The sequence below is a fragment of the Strongylocentrotus purpuratus genome, unplaced genomic scaffold, assembly GCF_000002235.5.
Source record: "Strongylocentrotus purpuratus isolate Spur 01 unplaced genomic scaffold, Spur_5.0 spur5_scaffold_6, whole genome shotgun sequence".
In the NCBI taxonomy this organism is placed as follows: Eukaryota; Metazoa; Echinodermata; class Echinoidea; order Camarodonta; family Strongylocentrotidae; genus Strongylocentrotus; species Strongylocentrotus purpuratus.
In genome coordinates this window covers 15,222,935-15,241,021 of record NW_022145612.1, presented here as the reverse complement: position 1 = coordinate 15,241,021, position 18,087 = coordinate 15,222,935, and the positions used below count along the sequence as shown (strand labels likewise).

General features: G+C 36.8%; 1 protein-coding gene across 1 annotated transcript in view; it reads right to left on the bottom strand.

The window, feature by feature from the left end:
* Nucleotides 1-15,156, bottom strand: part of LOC756234 (cytoplasmic polyadenylation element-binding protein 1) — a 36,718-nt gene extending 21,562 nt beyond the window's left edge. The window contains exons 1-5 of the mRNA XM_031000284.1: nt 14,868-15,156; nt 11,596-11,941; nt 2,640-3,199; nt 1,997-2,369; nt 1,428-1,541 (exon numbers count right to left, since the gene is read on the bottom strand). Coding sequence (XP_030856144.1) covers nt 1,428-1,541; nt 1,997-2,369; nt 2,640-3,199; nt 11,596-11,941; nt 14,868-14,882 — 1,408 coding nt within the window. The 5' untranslated portion in view covers nt 14,883-15,156. The remainder of the gene's footprint in view (nt 1-1,427; nt 1,542-1,996; nt 2,370-2,639; nt 3,200-11,595; nt 11,942-14,867) is intronic.
* Nucleotides 15,157-18,087: the final 2,931 nt, after the last annotated feature.

Genomic DNA, 18,087 nt, shown 5'->3' with positions numbered 1-18,087 from the left:
GCACTCCTACATGTTAAAAGAAAATTCTAGAGTCTAAACCAGCCATATGGTACAAGATACCATACAAACAAGTGGTGAATAAATTATATCGAAGACATACAATATTGCTAGTGTGAAATGCATATGATTTATGTTTTTTCCCTTATACATATGGCGTATGGTACATAGTATATCATGCATGCATTCATGCATTCATGCCTCTATAAGTAAATTCACAGAATTTCAGAAACGAGGTCAGAAATAACCACTGTATTGCAGTGAGTAAACATATTTTGGTTACAGTCAAGGACATTGTGATCATTTTACATTGTGGATCTATACAGTTGAATAATACAAAAATACTTGTATATTGCTCTTTTTTCATGGTTTATCCCATAGAATATAGTGTTCACTTTAAAAAATTGCCCATTCTGAGATTAATCTTTCAGAAAAGTGCCCAGCATCTGCAATAATCCATGCTTTTATTCTAGATTGATATCCCATTTCAGGTATAAAGTAAAGCTTATCACAAGGCATACATTTCAACACAAAATGTAATTTTTTGACCAAAAAAATGTTGGCAATCCAACTATTGTTACACCATCATCATCACAATCTAAACAAGTCTATATTGATCCTGTTGTCTCGATGAAAACTTCATAAAAATGGTTCTACATAAATATAAAATCAATCTAAAGCAATAGGCCAATTTCTTAATGTTACCAAATTTATGCATATGCCTGTTGCAAATAAATGTATTTTAAATTCATACTGCTAGGCAGTACAAACATTACGGCATGCCCTACCTAACATGTAATATATGCAAGTTACATTCTGACTATTGAAATGCAATTAATGGTAACAGGTGAATGAAATAATTTGTATGCAGGCATTATAAGCATTTGTTACATTAAAAAATGGCCTATTTCTACAGCCTTGTCCCTCACCTATGAGTCACTTTAGAGATACTATCTGAACATGAGCAGATAAAGATCATTTGTACATAAATGCAAAACCCATTGAGCCGACTGCTGGATACATGTTCACGAAGGTTATGCAACCATTATTCATTTATGCATCGGCAGTGCATTTTGTGATACACAGGAGGTAGTATTTTTCTCTTCAAGAGGTCAAACAAAAGGTATGAATTCATGAAGCACCTCCATCAATTTGGCAGTGATTTTTCTAAAAATGCACAAAGCGGGACATTCCATGTTTAAAATATCTGTGGATATTTGGGGGTCATTTGTACAAGTGCTATCTCAGAAGTGGCTAGTTAAAATATGTAAACATTCGATGGACATATAATGCAATCCAAATGTGATTTCTAAGGGACATACAATAATATATTGAAACTGCTTTTGAGTTGATTTCTCTAAATGTTTTGCCATCGTGTTAAGTATCACCAACAAACAAAAAATATAGACTTTTAAAAAAATCTTACTCACCCTCAGTAATGTCCCAGGGTACCCCACCTAGGAAGACCTTTCCGGAGTATGTGGGGTTACGGTACACTTTAGGAGGCAGCTGACCACTCCATGTGCAGGTTGGCTGACAAATAGCTACAATGTAAAAGAAAAGTGGATAAATTGTATCATAACCTCCTCAAGTACAAGGATAAACATAAGCAGCTCATAGAAATTACAACTCAAATCTATACTCATTACAGCTTCCTTCTGGAGGTATTTCAAACTGAGAAATTCCATAATAAGTTACACTTATTAGAGCAAATACAAAATTATGAATGTTGGAAAGGATTACTAAAAACAGTATACTCAAGTACAAGCCTAAGATATTGTTCTAACACTTGTAGACTATAATATACAACATCTTGACTAACATAACATTTTGGTAGAAATAAACATTTTCCATGTAAATACCTGACCTCATCTCAAAATTTAGAGCCAGAAGAACAATTTTCTTTAAAGTTTTCCCCATTCTCATATATATATTCAAACTTTTACAGATCAATATTTGATTAGCAGAACATCTACAATTAATTTAAACTTTTGCTTACAAGCTGCCTGTCTGTTGAGTCTAGCCAGCTTTTCAATGTTACTGGGATCAGTAGGAAGAGCATTAAAGAGCTTCTCTAGGCTGTTCAGCTTGGGGTCCATGAGGAGCTGTCTGGTCAAGGCTTGGACGTTGGGATCATTGAAGTCCAGAGGTGGAGGAGGTGGAGTGGCCCTGTACATGTTTGGGTCCAGCATGGATTGAGCTGCCTGGGGGAAAGGCATGTTGGGATTAAGGCCACCTGGGAGACCTCCCTGGTAGCCTTGAAGCCCACCCTGCAGGAGCATCGCAGGTGATATGTTAGGCATGGCCATGTTTAGTCCCATCTGTTGGTTGGGATGTCGGAATGCAGGGTCTCCTGTGAGATTCAGGTTGCCCTGCGGAGATTCAAAACAGAAGACAGTGATGTCGATATCTTCCAGACTGATAACAGTTGCCAATCTCTGCAGAGTAGACCTAAAAGTCATCGTTAGCTAAAATTTATGGGACTAAATCATTGAGGTATAGCAGTAAGTGTTAAGTTGTTTTTTTTTTTTTCATTTTACTTATTATCTCCACGGAGTAGCAGAGTAATACATTTCATATACAGTGATCTACGAATGAAGAAATCTAAAATTTTGACCATCGCTAGCCACCATTATTTTTACCATCATTTCCGAGAGGCTCTCAGCCAAAGCATCATTCATGGATCCTGCTGAGCTTACTCCGCTGCTGTCCGAATCACTGGGGCTGGGGCACTTCTGGTCCCTATTGCCTGCCCCCATGGTCTGGTTGATAGGGGAGAATACGTAGTCCCACAGGACAGAGGAGTCTGAGCTAGGGCTACTGACGCTGCACAGGGAGGATGGATACTGGTCGCTGGGGGCCGGAGAGCACTCAAGCATGGATGCAATGTGACCCACTGTTTCAACAGGGAATGCCCCTCCTCCGTTCAGGTAGCGGTCAATGTTGGAGAGCGTGATGGCATCTTTGGGGTTGGTGCAGACTGGATGAGAGCTCCAGGTGCTCTGGGAGACGGGGGAGCCAGGGACATTGGGAAGGAAAGATATAAAGTCTGTACCGTTTGTACCTCCATTGCCCTGGGGTGGGGGAAGCGATGAGTTGGTGCTGATTGGGGGTGGGGGTGACATCTTTGTATCCATGGTGGATGAGGAGGACTGGATCTGGGCTCTAGCAGCTGCTAATAGGTTGGCATCGATGTGAGGTACTAAAGCAGATAAAAAGATAAGGTGAAATATATATAGTACACTCAATTTACATTGTATTTAAAATGACAAACTAGCATTTGATTACTCTACACTAAAATCAAAAACACCAACCAACCCTATGCATTCAAGCACCTCCATTTCTAAATTCTTGTAGATCTTTATATCTTCAATCAATTTACTTACATATTCAAATTATGAATGTTTCTTTCTAGTCTGCATACATTAGTTGTTGCTATGTCAAACAAAATTTGGTCTAGCTAACATATTGTCAAGAACAACCTTTCTTTATACAGTATGCATACAATTCTCGCTACCCTAAATAGGTACGAAAATCTCGAAATTCGCGAGACGAGGTAATTTTCACTCTCTCGGGTCGTCACTACAACTTCCGGTATAGAGTCCCATCCCGCTGGCGCTAGCGCCTGTGTTCGCTGTGCAGAGTTTTCACGCACGCTAAAATCGATGCCAATCAGTGTAATTTGTACAGATTATAATATGCAATGGAAAGCTTCGGGCAGAATTAGTGACTTTAGCACAAAAGGCCGTTAAACTCTACCGTGAAAGAGAGGGTTGTGATCACGAACGCCTGCACAGGAAGCTGTAATGTCGAAAAGCTATCCCATAATGCAATGCGCTTTTTCAGGATTTTCCCCGGATCTCGGCAGAATCGCTATTTGGGGTAGCGAGAATTTGAATATGTTAGTAAACTGATCTATTGTCTTCTAATTCAAAGATTATGAAACAATATATACTATAAACCACGGGTGGCCAACCTGCAGCCCGCGGGCCACATGCCCGCGAAGCATTGAAAAAGTGATTATAAAAATAGTTAATGAATGAAATGCGGCCCGCATAACAGCGATGAAATAGAGTAAAACATTTACACACAGCTATCTCTATTTCCATAATTTGTTTTCATCATTCACAACATATTGATTCGTTACGTGGCTTATACAAAACTCCTCAAATTCCCTCTCATTACATTTACATTAACGACATTAACATCACTCGCCGTGTTAATTTCAGTTTGTTATTTCCACATGCAGTAACCTTTGTAAATATACAAATAATAACAATAATAATAATTTTTTTAAATCCACTCCAAATTTTATTAAGTTAAACCGAAAATGGAAATTCGTTTTGCCCAATTGATCGTGAATAAAGAAATATGTTTGAAATGCCATACTTGTCTTAAAACTTACAACCCTTTTCTCCCGCCGTTTAATTTTTTCATTAAGCTTAATCGTGGATAGTCCCCTTATATTCTTTCTGCTGTAGCATTGATTTTGTTTGAAATAATAACCAACATGGCATCGATTTCGAGACGTGCGAAGAAAAGGAAAGTTTCTGATGAAGACAGAAACTTTAAATCGGATAGATCTCTGAAGTATTTCTTCATAGAAGAGAAAGGTAGACAACTTTGCCTCATATTTTGTCAGCCAGAAATCACACTAAAAAAGTAAGCCTGATTTTGTTCGACTGATTTTGTTGTTTGCAAAATTGCAGGTGTGTACATGAGTGTGTGTGTGTGTTTTTTTGGGGGGGGATTTCAGATTTGGTTTTGACGGGGTGTGCCGCTGAAGCCTCGTAACCTCTACCCATTTTTAAGGGTTGTTTTGGCAGATTTTTGTTGAAAGTAAAGCCCATTTTATAAAAATTTCAGGTGTTTGCATGGCTAAAACCCTGAATTTTTTTTAAATAAATTTTTTGAAAACACGGACCCATATTTAGGATATTTCTGTTAAAAATGGGACCCAAGTTTAGGGATTCTTTTTGTAAAAAAGGTTACCCATTAGAGCGGCACACCCCGTATGTCTCAATATAACCCCCCCCCCCCACCTGGCCTACGGCCCGCCAAGTTATGACAATCGTTAGATGTGGCCCGCGAGCTTTAAAAGGTTGGCCACCCGTGCTATAAACAACTCAATATAGTATATTTAAAGACCATCCATCACAAAAATAGTACATTATCTTCACTGCAATGGAGGAAGACATTCCTCTTTTTTATGAATTCAATAAATTTGCTCATGTTTTTTATCCTCTATACAATTGATAAAGCAAATATGGTGAACATGGGTTCTTATAATTGAGGCATGAATATTCTAACAAGTGACTTGATTTTAATCTGAATAGACCGGTTTACTAACATATTCAAATTGTATGCAAACTTTTTAAACATTGGATTTTCTTGACAACCTGAAAGCTTGCCAGAGTCTTGTCTGATATAGCAACAAATAATTGTATGCAGACTGGATTTCAAGTATTGTAGTTGATTCATTAATAACATGTTAATGGAAATACTTCACTAGGTCCCAAGAAAAGAAACATCAATCAATTTGAATATATTTCTAAACCGGTTCTTGCACAATTTAAGCATTCTGCTTTATTGTAGCTCTATGTTTACAATACCGGTACTCTTATTGGGGACAAGGTTTGTTTACAAATTAAATAGCTACGTGTACATAAAGGCACAGGATACACTTTAAATTATAAAAGAATACAGTACTTATTGTTCGATATACATGTACATGTATATCTTAAGTAAAATGCAATTATGGTAAATCTCAATCAAATTTTGACAATCACTTTTGCCAAGGGTCTCGATTCTAGTGAAACCTTTCCATGCATATTGCAATATGTATACACAAAAGTGATTAATGACACAAATTTCAGATCTGAGTTTCCAAGAACTTACTTCAAGGTACTCTCTTATCATCATTACCAACCCCAAAGCAGAACAAATCCAATTGAATGGCAAAAGGGATGTGGTAGATACTGTTCCAAATTTAAGCTCTACCTGTGATTTAGGGAATTCCATTAAATTTTTCCTTTTCCCTTTTCTTTATTTACAGGAATTACCGAATGGCATTACTGAATTCTCTCATTCCCATAGGACAAACTGGCTCCCATAGGACAAACTGGCTCCCATAGACAATGGGTTATAAACAAGTTACTTTATGTTAGTTTATGATTAAATATCACAAATAAATCAATCTAAATGATGCATCAAAAATAAAAAAATTGGTCCACAAACAATCACAATTTACATTTTAGAGAACTCAGTTCATAAAAGAAAGAAGGGTTTGCAAATAAACGATACTGTCTTTACGGTTTGCCTTCAAACTTTGGACCAGACAATGCAATAATTTTAAATAGTTTGCAATGTTGACCTGGAAGTCATAAACTTCCCTGGTCTTTTGACTTTACATCATAAAAGAAGGTTGTATCACAAAACTCACAGACAAACCTGTACGTGTATTGTTGGAAGAAGAAATCTTTTGTACAGAGAGGCACTATCAGCAGCTTTAAAACTAAACAATATGGGCTACTAGTATATTACTGCTGAAGATTTTCCTTCTTTTCCTTAAATACAACATTGGACCTCCACAACAAAATGTACTGTTTAATAAGCCTCAAGTCTTAAATTTCATGGTGGCTTTCATCTTTTTTTATAAAATCCTTTATAATTTCTACCTTCAATAGCAAACATACTCAGAAAATCTGACTAAAAGGATTCTACCCTACCCATATCATTCCAAAATTGAACAACTTGTATTTAATGGCAGAATTTTTCTTCACTGATAGTAACCTAAAGTTTATTATTATTTTGGGAGATATGCTAATATCAATGGTTTTGAATGTGACTCGATACAAATAGTTTTGAGTCACACTGCAAAAAGGAAGTTCTGCTTGGCAATCAAACATCTTCTTCATCTTGTCATATGGTAAAATAATCTAAGTCTTTATCATATGAGGTACAGCATGTATGCTTATGAATAATGATAAAGGAATGGATACTGTATTAATTAATCAGACATAATTATGTGAGCCCGACTTTGAACTCCTTTTAAGGAATGATCCTTCTCTTTCCAAGTCTTATATCCTATCTTCATTCACTTTACATGTATGTATAACATTTCTATTCTTTAGCAAACATTTAAGGTCATTCACCTGGCAAGTTAACAACTGTTATGTTCATTTCACATGTACATGTAATTTGAATGTGTAAACCTTTGTTAAACCGATTTGAAATGATAATAGGGTCTGCTCATAATGCAATACAAATTAATTTCCCAGGTAAATGCACATTCCTGCTACTCAAAATTTCAGCACAGTTTTTTGCACAACTATAATTCCAGACCTATGCATTTCTACCCTCATGTTTAGAGTCAACAGCTGATCGATCACTTTAACAAAAGAAAGGGGCGTATCAGTCAGCACTGAAACAGAATATGACTGTTGATACAACTTAAAGCACACTTGACCATACGGTAGGTAAAGTGAGGTTGCCGAGTGTAACCACACAAAGTCATTCAAACACGAATATATGGTAAGAAAATATGGTATGCCCAAAACAAATTTAGGGCTGTGAACAAAGATTTGTATGAAAATAAAAGATATTGTAAACAGTTCTCAAGGGTCATCTGCTGAGAGCCAGAAAGGTGTTAGTTCCCTCTTCAAGGATATGATTTCACGTTCTTTTGGCTCTCGACAGATGATGCATGCAGTAAGAAAAGGCAAGGAAGCAAATTTACTGTGCAGCAACAGAGTTTCTACTTCAGGCTATCCTTGCAAAGAGTTTGCAATTCTTATGATAATAAGTGATACTATTCTTTGATTTATTCAATATTTTTCAGACAATTTCCCTTCCTACACCACTACGCTTTCTATCTCTTTTTTTTTTGGAGGTGGTAATATTTTAATAACAAGTTTATTTATCATATTGCAATGTTTACATTTTTTTCTTGGAACCCCACAAGTCAAGCATAGTTAATTCCATTGTATATTCTCTTTTCAAATCTAACAATAGTTTCAGTTCTGCTTTCTGAGCTTTTATGTCGTGAATGCCAACTATGGGCACCATAGAAAGAAATTGAATCATGATGGATGCCAATCTATAATACTGTGCATACAAAGCCTATATTTGTCAATCAACGTTTTTAGCCTTTTGAACTTAGATATACAAAACCTTAATCACAATAATAATATCTGTTGTTATGTATGGGTTGAAATATGAAAAACAAACTGTACATACACAAAACGTCACTTTTAGTCATGTCTTGCGAGTGTGAACAGAGAGAGGGCAAGTTTATTTCCAGCCTGTCTTTCAATCAGTCTCCTTCAACGAGATGTGACGACTTCGAGAGCCTCGGCCTGACGAGGGGGAGCGGTTACAGTTATGTGGGTATTAATAAGTATGTACATGTAATCTGCCATGTGTAATTGTGGATCCAACACTTGATACCTTCCAATGGATACACGTAACTAGAGTTCAACAAATATCATACGATGCAAGCGATAGATGCTGATACAATCCAAGGACCTGATCCAATGTCATGTGACTGCTTTGTCAGAGGCAAAGTTTGATTCAAGAACCGATTCTCTTTACCCTAATTCACAAAATGAGCTTTCAAGCAGGTATATGAGAAAACTTCTATTCATGAATATGTATCCATTCAATCATTGGAATAATTGGCTGATGCATGTGACTGAAGTGGTGATCAATACCAATTAAAGCACATCATTATCTAGCATGCTATTTTTAATTGATAGACATGAAGGATTTTCTTCAAGATATAATGGAGGAGGGGGCACAAGTTAAATCTTGGATTGATCAAGGTAAAGAGTGGGCCATTTGCATTGTAATTAATCTGTCCAAATTTTAGGGCCAATTTGCCCCCGATTAAGTGGTAAATAATGACAAAGTAAATTAAGATTGACTTGTTTCTGTACTTTATTTACAGACATAAAGATATCTTTCAAACTGTATTGCAATTCCAAGATACAAATCTCAGTACTTTCATAGCCTAAATCTATTATTGTTGACAGGCATATTCCTCCTTTTACAATTGGGTGAATCATTCTTGACAAAAGACTTGGTCCTAATATAATCCAAGGTCTGACTGTAAAAATTTGAAATGAGGATTATATCGATATCATTATTAGGTGAATAGAATATACCCAAGTCATACCAACAAGAGATCGATGCTAGACTGACAATAGCCCAAAAAAGAAATACATTTGGGCTTCGGCAATAAACATTGTTAATTTAGGAGAAAGTCTGGGCAGGGAGGTAAGTCTGGATGAATGCACCACAAACTGTGGATTGATTTTTACAGAAGGATATAAGATAAAATTTAAAAATGAAAACCAAAACTCTTCCACCTTTGTTTTAGATATAAATGAGCAATTCTGAAATAGAAATTACATTTGGTTGTAAGCTGAACTGTGGTGATATCCTCTCAATTACAGACACCAAATATGGTACTGACATATGTTTTTCTCAGAATTCCATGACAATCATTAACTATGATATTATCTACATGGCCTGAAGGGGTATATATTCATTTCACAATACCTCTCATTTTTAAACAAAGGTGCAAGGAGGGATGATATTTGTTATCGCACTTCCACATCATCTCAAGGAAATATGCAGCAGAAAGTTTTTTTTTTCCTTTAGTTAATTAGGCCTGTTACCAAATAGACCAGGTTTTACATTATTTTGTAGCTCACACATAAATTAACACAGCTTTGATCTAGAAAATTCTAGAAAATTTTCTAAGAGAATGTATATTCACAGATAATAGTCCCCCTATACCTATTAATTACACACAATCCACACAACTCTTGTTTTGTGATAGAAAGATTTTTTGTTGAAGTTTTAGCTAACCTCAGGTACCCTTGTTTTGTCATTGTACCCGTCTTATCTTGAATCATGTGATGGTGGAAGGCATTTTAGCCACAACAATGCCACAATGTAAAAAAGTAAGTTCTCATGTGATGTTAAACCAATGTTGCAAGAGGTCGGGTGAAACTCCACTACAATTGATTACATGTATTATAATTTGGCTGATGCTACCTCTTACATATGCAGAAGATGCTTATTTGAAGGCTTATTGATGTTTGGGGAGGAGCAACAATCCAATAAATAATGTGGAGGATCCAAGGTGCAAGATGGATCTAATTGTTTCCTTATTAGATATCTAAAAGAAGACATAACATTGGCATATTTAGTCTGAACTTCAATCATTGCTACATTTCTTTAGATTCAAATTATATACCTACAATGCAGTTTATGAAGGGGTTCTACATCATAATTTAAGCAGTGCACAGATTGTTGTTCAAAACCAAAATGACTTTTATTTATATTGTCAGAGAAATAAAATGTTATGGTCAGTAATTTTCAATTTTGATTAATGATGATTGCATGCAAACACATAATGACAAAGAAAGGAGGTATATATAAACAGTTCCAACCCAAATAATTTGACCAATTTCTCTTTGGTTTAATTGCTCATTAAACTAGATCCATATTGTGTAGATGAGATAATACATTTCATTACCTGATTAATCTATAAGTTTTTATTATTTTTGTGCATTCTTCGTCAATAAACAAGAGTAACATGTTTTGTGCAAAGCGCCATGCCTATTTTCTGTTTTCAATCTATGTATTAACTGCCTTCTTGCAGACAGCTAGTTGACATTATTTAGTTAAAATGTGGATACTGCTGATTTGTCCCTTTAAGCCATTCAGGAAATAGATATATTTGAAGCAGCCTTGGTATGAGGTTTCCTGATTTGCCTAATTTGTGTACTGCACAGTAACATATCTGTTTACACTCAATTAGGTGTGGAATTCTACCATGCATGGGTGTTTACTGACAGTTTGGAGGGGATGATAAATTGGTAATACATGCAAAAATTCTGATAATTCAGATGGTTTTCCAAACCTTAATTATATTTATCTTACTGTAGAATTTTCAAAGGATATTGCATTATAATGTTATACATTTTGAGTTGGGTACAATATAGAGAGAAGACAGACTTCCTGTTGAGATCTGCATCACCAATTTTTTTTTTTTTCTTCTTTTCTTTTGTTACTCACATCCTCTTTCTCTTATTTCTGTTATTGTATGAATCAAAGTGAGAGCAGAATATACTTTTAGCTTCCCTTTAGAATGCTGTACAGACACATGCACAAATCACTCATTTTAAACAATTTCAGGAGACAAAAATGCCCTCTTGGCTTAAATCTACCACAAAAGGGAAAATGGAAAAACACTTCCTATATTGCCTTCATAATTTCAGCTATGCTTCTGTCCAGAGGGAAATATTTGATCAAGCTCTATTTTGGTCGAGTGATTCTTGTTTGACTTCTTCTTCCTCTTTGACTTTAATGTAGGTGGGTAATGGACTGTATCAACACCATGCATGAAGGAGCTAGAAAATTAATTTCATTGACTCGGGATTGAGTCTCTCTGAAGGTCAAGACAAGCATTCACACAATCACATGGCAGCTAGTATGTAAGGTGAGAAGTATTCGTGGTTTTGGTCCCGACAACTATCGTTTGCGTTATCATGAAGTTTGTAACATAATGAGATGAAATCGACTTACCTTCATTTTCTCTGATTTCAGGACGGGGTGGGTTCCCCAGTTGCTGTCTTCGCGAGAAGTCCCCGCCGATATTCTGTCCCGCCCCCTGATTCGAACCTACTCCACGTAAATCCAGCGTGTTTTCCAATAGAGCATTTATCTGGCGAAATATATCCACGTTATTGCCAGTACCACCTCGAACCGGTGCAGGCAGGCCTGGAGCTGGAGGAGGCTGGGCAAGGCAGTCCGCCCGAGAGCCTTGCTGCTGCTGCTGCTGCTGCTGGTTGCCGATATGGTGCACGATCGGAGGAGTGCAGTCGAATCGTACTCTCTTTTCGGTGCCCCGCTGCAGATATCCAGGTTTTAGCTGTTGATGAATAAAATTGAGGCGACAATAAGACTTATTTCATACATAAAACTATTATTTCCAAGTGGAAAATAGAAAAAATGATCCAACTCCCTGCACAAATTATAAAATTTCCCTTACCGCAGCTTAAATGCGGCTGGTTCAGCACGGGTGATCAGCTAACGTGTTGTACATACGGAAGTAACATCGCACCACCAAAGCGCAGCAGACGTCGAATATTTATTGTGCATTTCTATAAAATTACTATGAGGGCGTAACACGCTTGTCGATCGCCTGCAAGGTTGGTTGCTAGGAGACTAAAACTTTGGACCAATCGCAAGACAAGGTTGATTCTTTGACGGGTGTTGTATAATCGAATGCCTTTGCCCAGTTACGCCAGCCTTTTAAACAAATTGCACAGCCGTCATTTTTATTTCCACATATATTTTTGTAACACTGTCAGATTTTCCAAGATCAATCTTGCTTATATGGTCCCATACGTTACCGCCCAAAATATTTAGAAACTTAGTAGTTATAGGGACACAAAGGCCAAAAGATTGACTTGCACATATATTATTTACGTCTCAACCAATATCTTAGCCAATGTAATTAATAAATTTATCATTTTTAGTATTAGCTCACAAACAGTAGGCTTACAATCGAGCCATCACATTAAAGGTAATACAAAGTTTTGGTATGGGGCCGTGACTTTGGTTCAAATTCACATATTGGAAGCATATGCGATCCTACAATATTCACTGATCGTTGTCGCGGTCGAAATCGACTCTTAAGTTATGAAATTGTAAATAATAAACACTTTGGCCCGAATTCACAAAGCAAGGTTTGAGCTCAGACCAAGGTTTGAGCTCAAACCTCCTTTTGTTTCGCCAAACCTCCTTTTGTTATTTACAAACCTGGTTTGTAAATAACAAAAGGAGGTTTGGCGAAACAAAAGGAGGTTTGGCCTCAAACCTTGGTCTGAGCTCAAACCTTGCTTTGTGAATTCGAGCCATTATGTTGTATAGCTCCCGCTCAAGGTCAAGATATTAATTAAGCTATCAAACAATGTTTCTTGACTAAAATCGACCGATTATTCCCGTTCGAAAATTATATACCACAACTACATATTCTGAGATTTTCATTGTCGCAGCTCTTTTAATCTCACTGACTTAAATGGACGTCATACGTATCAGTCCACGCAAATCTAAAAGTCCCTAATGTTAGTGGATTCATGCATTTACCACTAAACCATTTTTAGGGCTTTCACATGATGCAGATAACCCAATTTGAATAAATACGAGTCTAAAACTTTACTGTCGTGGTAAATTCAATTCGTGAATTATTTTTTATACAAACTTATATACAAATTTGATTTTCAGTCTGCAGTTATTCCTCTTCGGAACGGCCATGCAATCATCGTATACAGTAATTGAAGTCATGTTTAGAATCTCAAACTCTAAATGTTAAATGAATAAATTGTTTTAGTTTATTAATATAATAAAAAAGCAGCTGCTCCAATTCCTTACTGAGAACCAAGTGTTAGAATGAATTAGTTGAACAACAAAACGATCCAATAATGAGCGCAAATACGATATTTTAATACATAAATATAGTGTTAACGTTATGGATGTGACCTCCGTATTTATTTAAACCGTTGTAATCAACCAAGTTTCATTCACGTTATTCACCACTTTGTAGGTCATTTGTATTATTGTACAAATCACTATCGTCTTTCCACAATTTCTATTCATGGGGGTGGGGTTCTCTTTTAAAGGCCCACTGCACTACTTGTAGCTACTTGCGCCCTCTATATAACAAACAATGCCTAATCGGTGACCATTGGTCCCCCATGATCCTCTTTTTCTTAAGTTAACCGAGAGCTTAGTTGATGAGATAACCACCTGTCCAGTGACCTTGCAGGGCAGTCTAATCCCTTCTGTAAACTACGGCAGATAAGCTTTAACTTGAGAGGCAACTCTCTGATTTGATTGAATAAATTGTGTTTGTTTGTGTTATTCATGCAATGATAAATCATAAAAAGAAACCACTTCCAACTTGTGTTGCCTTTTCTGATGCTAGGTTTACATCATGTTCCGAGCGGCCACGGCAATCACGTTTCAGGCCACCGTGGACAAAACCGAATAGACGTGAGACAAAGCGGGTGGACGGGATGGGCAAACGTGACAGGCCGTGATTGGCATGGATGCCGTGGAATTCGTGGATGCCGGGCCAGATTTTTAAACTGTCAAAAATTGTGCCACGGCAGTCACGGTGCGGATGGGAAACCTAGTAGGCCGAAGTAAAACGTGGTGAACGCAACAAAACGTGACAGTACGTAATACAAAGAACTTGGCAAGACCTAACAAAACTTGAATACAGAAAAAATGGCCAAAATCCCATGGCACACTACGTTTCGGGTAAACGGGGCTGCTGTGGACGCAGGGAACATAATGTAAATTTAGCATATCATTTTTTCTGAATAAGATGTTCTCCTTTACTATCTTCCTCTCGTTCTTGTTATTGAGCTCAAAATTCTCCCCCTCTATCTCTATTCCATTTGGGATATATATTATCATGATAATGCATCGAATTGTAGCAATTTCATTAGAGTTGAATTAGTGTTGATAAAATAATACTACAGGTTATTCATTTCTTCAGGTATTAGATTGAATATACGCGCACAAACTTATATCCAAACCTATAGCCCTTTACACCACCCTTGCAATTAGTTATGCAAATTTCATTTGGCAATAGTGGCCAAATCATTAGACAATGATATCTCGGGCAAGTGTATTAAAGATGTGTAAGACTCCGACTTTACTACTAATCAACGACAATCAAGATGAGAATTGAATCATTGTTTCCTATAAGGGAAGGGAAACTTTAAGACTTCATAACCAAAGTCTATTTAAGGAGTGGGCGACAGAATAAAGAAGCATTTACTTACCGATGACAAACTCATGATGTGGTTGCCTCTCTAGCATAAACGCTTTGAAATTTCCGCATGAACAAGATCGGCGCCGAGTTCAAACTCACTGGTGACCGAATGTAGCCGTCTCTAATGTGAGCAAAGTTTAGTTGCAAAGCTGGATGTCAATGTGAACCTGGTTTTAATGGTCTGTGGAAAAAGCTGTTGTCTTGAAACCAACTGGGTTTTGAACAAGCTGTTGCTCGATGGACGAACTGGCGGTATTCTGATGAAGACTCCCAAATACCACCACCTTTTTAAAGAAGCCATCCTGGACTTCCTGCGATAATTATATGCAAATGCTGCTTATTAGATTGTGTGCTCGTGCTCGGCGTGGAAGTGCATTTCTTTCAAGACGTTTTTGTATGATGATCCAAATAATTAGCATGTCGTAAAGAGCGACCAGTGACCCGTGACGTTCCAAAAATAATTACAATCGTAGTCGTAGGATGAAAACTGGGGCAAGGACGATTTCAGCTAGTCTCATTTGATTTATGAGAAAACTCATCTGTTGCGACACACCTGTTTGGTTAGAATTATATTACTTATTATTCAGTTTCAAAATGTATTCATCACGTTCATTCAAGGATCTTCCAGGAACAGACTTGACATTTGAATACATGTAATTTCTTTCCAAGACGTAAGAGTAAAATTAAAACCTTAGAAATACAATTATCATTTGTTTTACTTTCGGTTATTGCAAATTGAATTGAACTTTTATCATTTTGAAAAAGATTATAAATCAAACTTTTTATGAATACTAAAAAGATTGTAACAAAATGTATTTTCACTAAATCAGTGATTAATGTTGTTCTTTTTGGCAACATGAACATAATACATCAAATTATTGGTAGTCTCAAGAGGAATGTTGATGTTTCTTTGACTTTTGAATAGAAATGCCTCTCTAAAGAATGAGAAAAGTGCTCAGTCCTGATAGGTTGAAAAGAGAAATGATAATTTAAACATTTTCTGTACTATCTCTTGGCAAAGAATACCTAATGTCTTTTCAACCCTGAACACAAAGTATACCCCTCCTGCCGTTCTATTAAGATGCTTTACTCCCCTGCTATATACACAATTATCGGGCCACAACATGGAATAGAAGGGCACTTTTGTCATTGCCACTTAATGTAAGCTCTTCTTCACAGCATTCCGCTTTGATTAAGTATTTCATGTCTTCTTCTTATCCATGCATTAAGGGATATTTTTCAACATGGTTCCAGAAATATCCCTTTAAAAATACCACAGTTGTACTATTGTCACTATTACTGTTTTTCTGCTAGCTAGAAGAAAAGTAAACTCCGAGTTCGTTTAATTTTCCTCCCAGGTTAAAACTTAAATCCATTTATTTGGATGAGGGTGGGGTAAATATTTGTTTTAATAAAGGCCCTTCAAGCTGAAATATCAATACATAAATTAATACACTCATCAAAGTATTACTGTGGTAATCACCCGAAGTATAACATCCAACACATGTAGTTCAGGCATTGGCGTAGCGTGATCGAGTCCACCCATTGAGGAACTCTGAAACAAATGGGGGGGGGGGGGCACATGTCTTTACAAGGCTACTGATTAGGGGAGGTTGGGGGAATTGGTCCAGGCGTTTTCTTTTTTTCGTCCGTTTTCCCTTCTCCTTGTCCTTTTCTCTCTTTTCTCACCTTTTCTTTCCCTTTAAAATAAAAATAATTAGTGTACGACACGATGGAAGAGGGGCGCGTTCTTCCTTTTTTCCTGTAGCCACGCCACTGATTTTAGGTCTAAAGTTTTCTAAACTTCAAATATATCTACAAAATGATCTTTAATGATTGAGGTATAACATTCATGGGGCTTTCGGTTTCACTGTGCGAGTTGTCCTGAAAAGGACTGTTTGGTTTGAAAAGGAGATATAAAAGAAAAGAGAGTGAGAGAGAGGTATTTTTTTTTTAGAGAAGTATTTTTTTCTCCTACTTGATATCATGATAAGAGGTAGAGGTATAGAGAAATGGAGAGAGTTATTCATTCGAGGTGGGACCCTGAAAAAAGGACAGATGAACCAGGTTATGAATGCGAAGAGTGAGAGAGAGAGAGAGAGAGAGAGAGAGAGGCTCGACGTTCCGAACAGACTGTTTGCACCCAATCAAATTTTGTTTTCGACGGGTTTTCGAAAAAGACATTCCTCGTTTAAGTATTCTGCCACTGATTTATAAAGGATCGTCAAATACCTATCATAGTTACTGTTTAGTAATTAAACTTCCTCTTCACCAACCTCAATTTAGTTGGGATCCTTTTTTTAATGTGTGGTTGTAATACATTCAGGAAATCCGCCCAGGACGACTGAGCTGGAACACTACTCGTAAACCAACAACACATATCCAGCTGAATCGGAAAATACGATGCAAAAATTAGAGGGTTTGATCTGACTGACATTCATGGAACCTCGCCCTTAAGTAGGGAATAAAAAGAGGTCACATTCTCTTGTGGTGTCCGACTATTATGTGACAATAGACTTACATTAAAGGAGGAACACACTTTCAATCCTAAAATCCTCACGGTTAGTTTTGAATGTGCGTTTGATTTGAATAGACATGTGCTATAAATTCTTAAGAAACCCTGTCCTTTGGTTGAACCATGCATAAATCTATGGACATTTTCGAAAAACTTTACTATAGAGAAACTAAAGTTTACTGTGTTCTGTTTTAAGAAAAGACAAAGTTGACAGCTCCTCAATACCTGACAACTTTCATACACACTATTTTACAAATTTCTTCTAATCTCACTTTTTATAATTTTGTGTAAATCTCAGTGCATATCATCCTACAGTATCATACTATGAAACGCCCCAAATTTAAGTATAGTCGACAGAAAAAGGGGTACAAATAAAAGAGGGATTAAGATCTTTGATAACAAACAAAATATATCATTTTTTCTCTCTCTCCTTGAATTATCATGAATTATAATAATGATTGGCGTCCACATGTGATCTTAACTATCATCAACATCAATGTCATTGTCTTCATCACCATCATAAACATCATCATAGTCACCATCATGCCAGGCATCATGCACCACCAACATGCACCAACATCACCGTCATCATATCTTTGTCATTGTATTCATCATCATGCACTTTCAATATTATCATCTATCAGGCCTAAAAAAGAGATGTTGTATTACCCTTTAGGTCGGTCGGTCTGATTTTTTTTAAAACACCCCCCCCCCC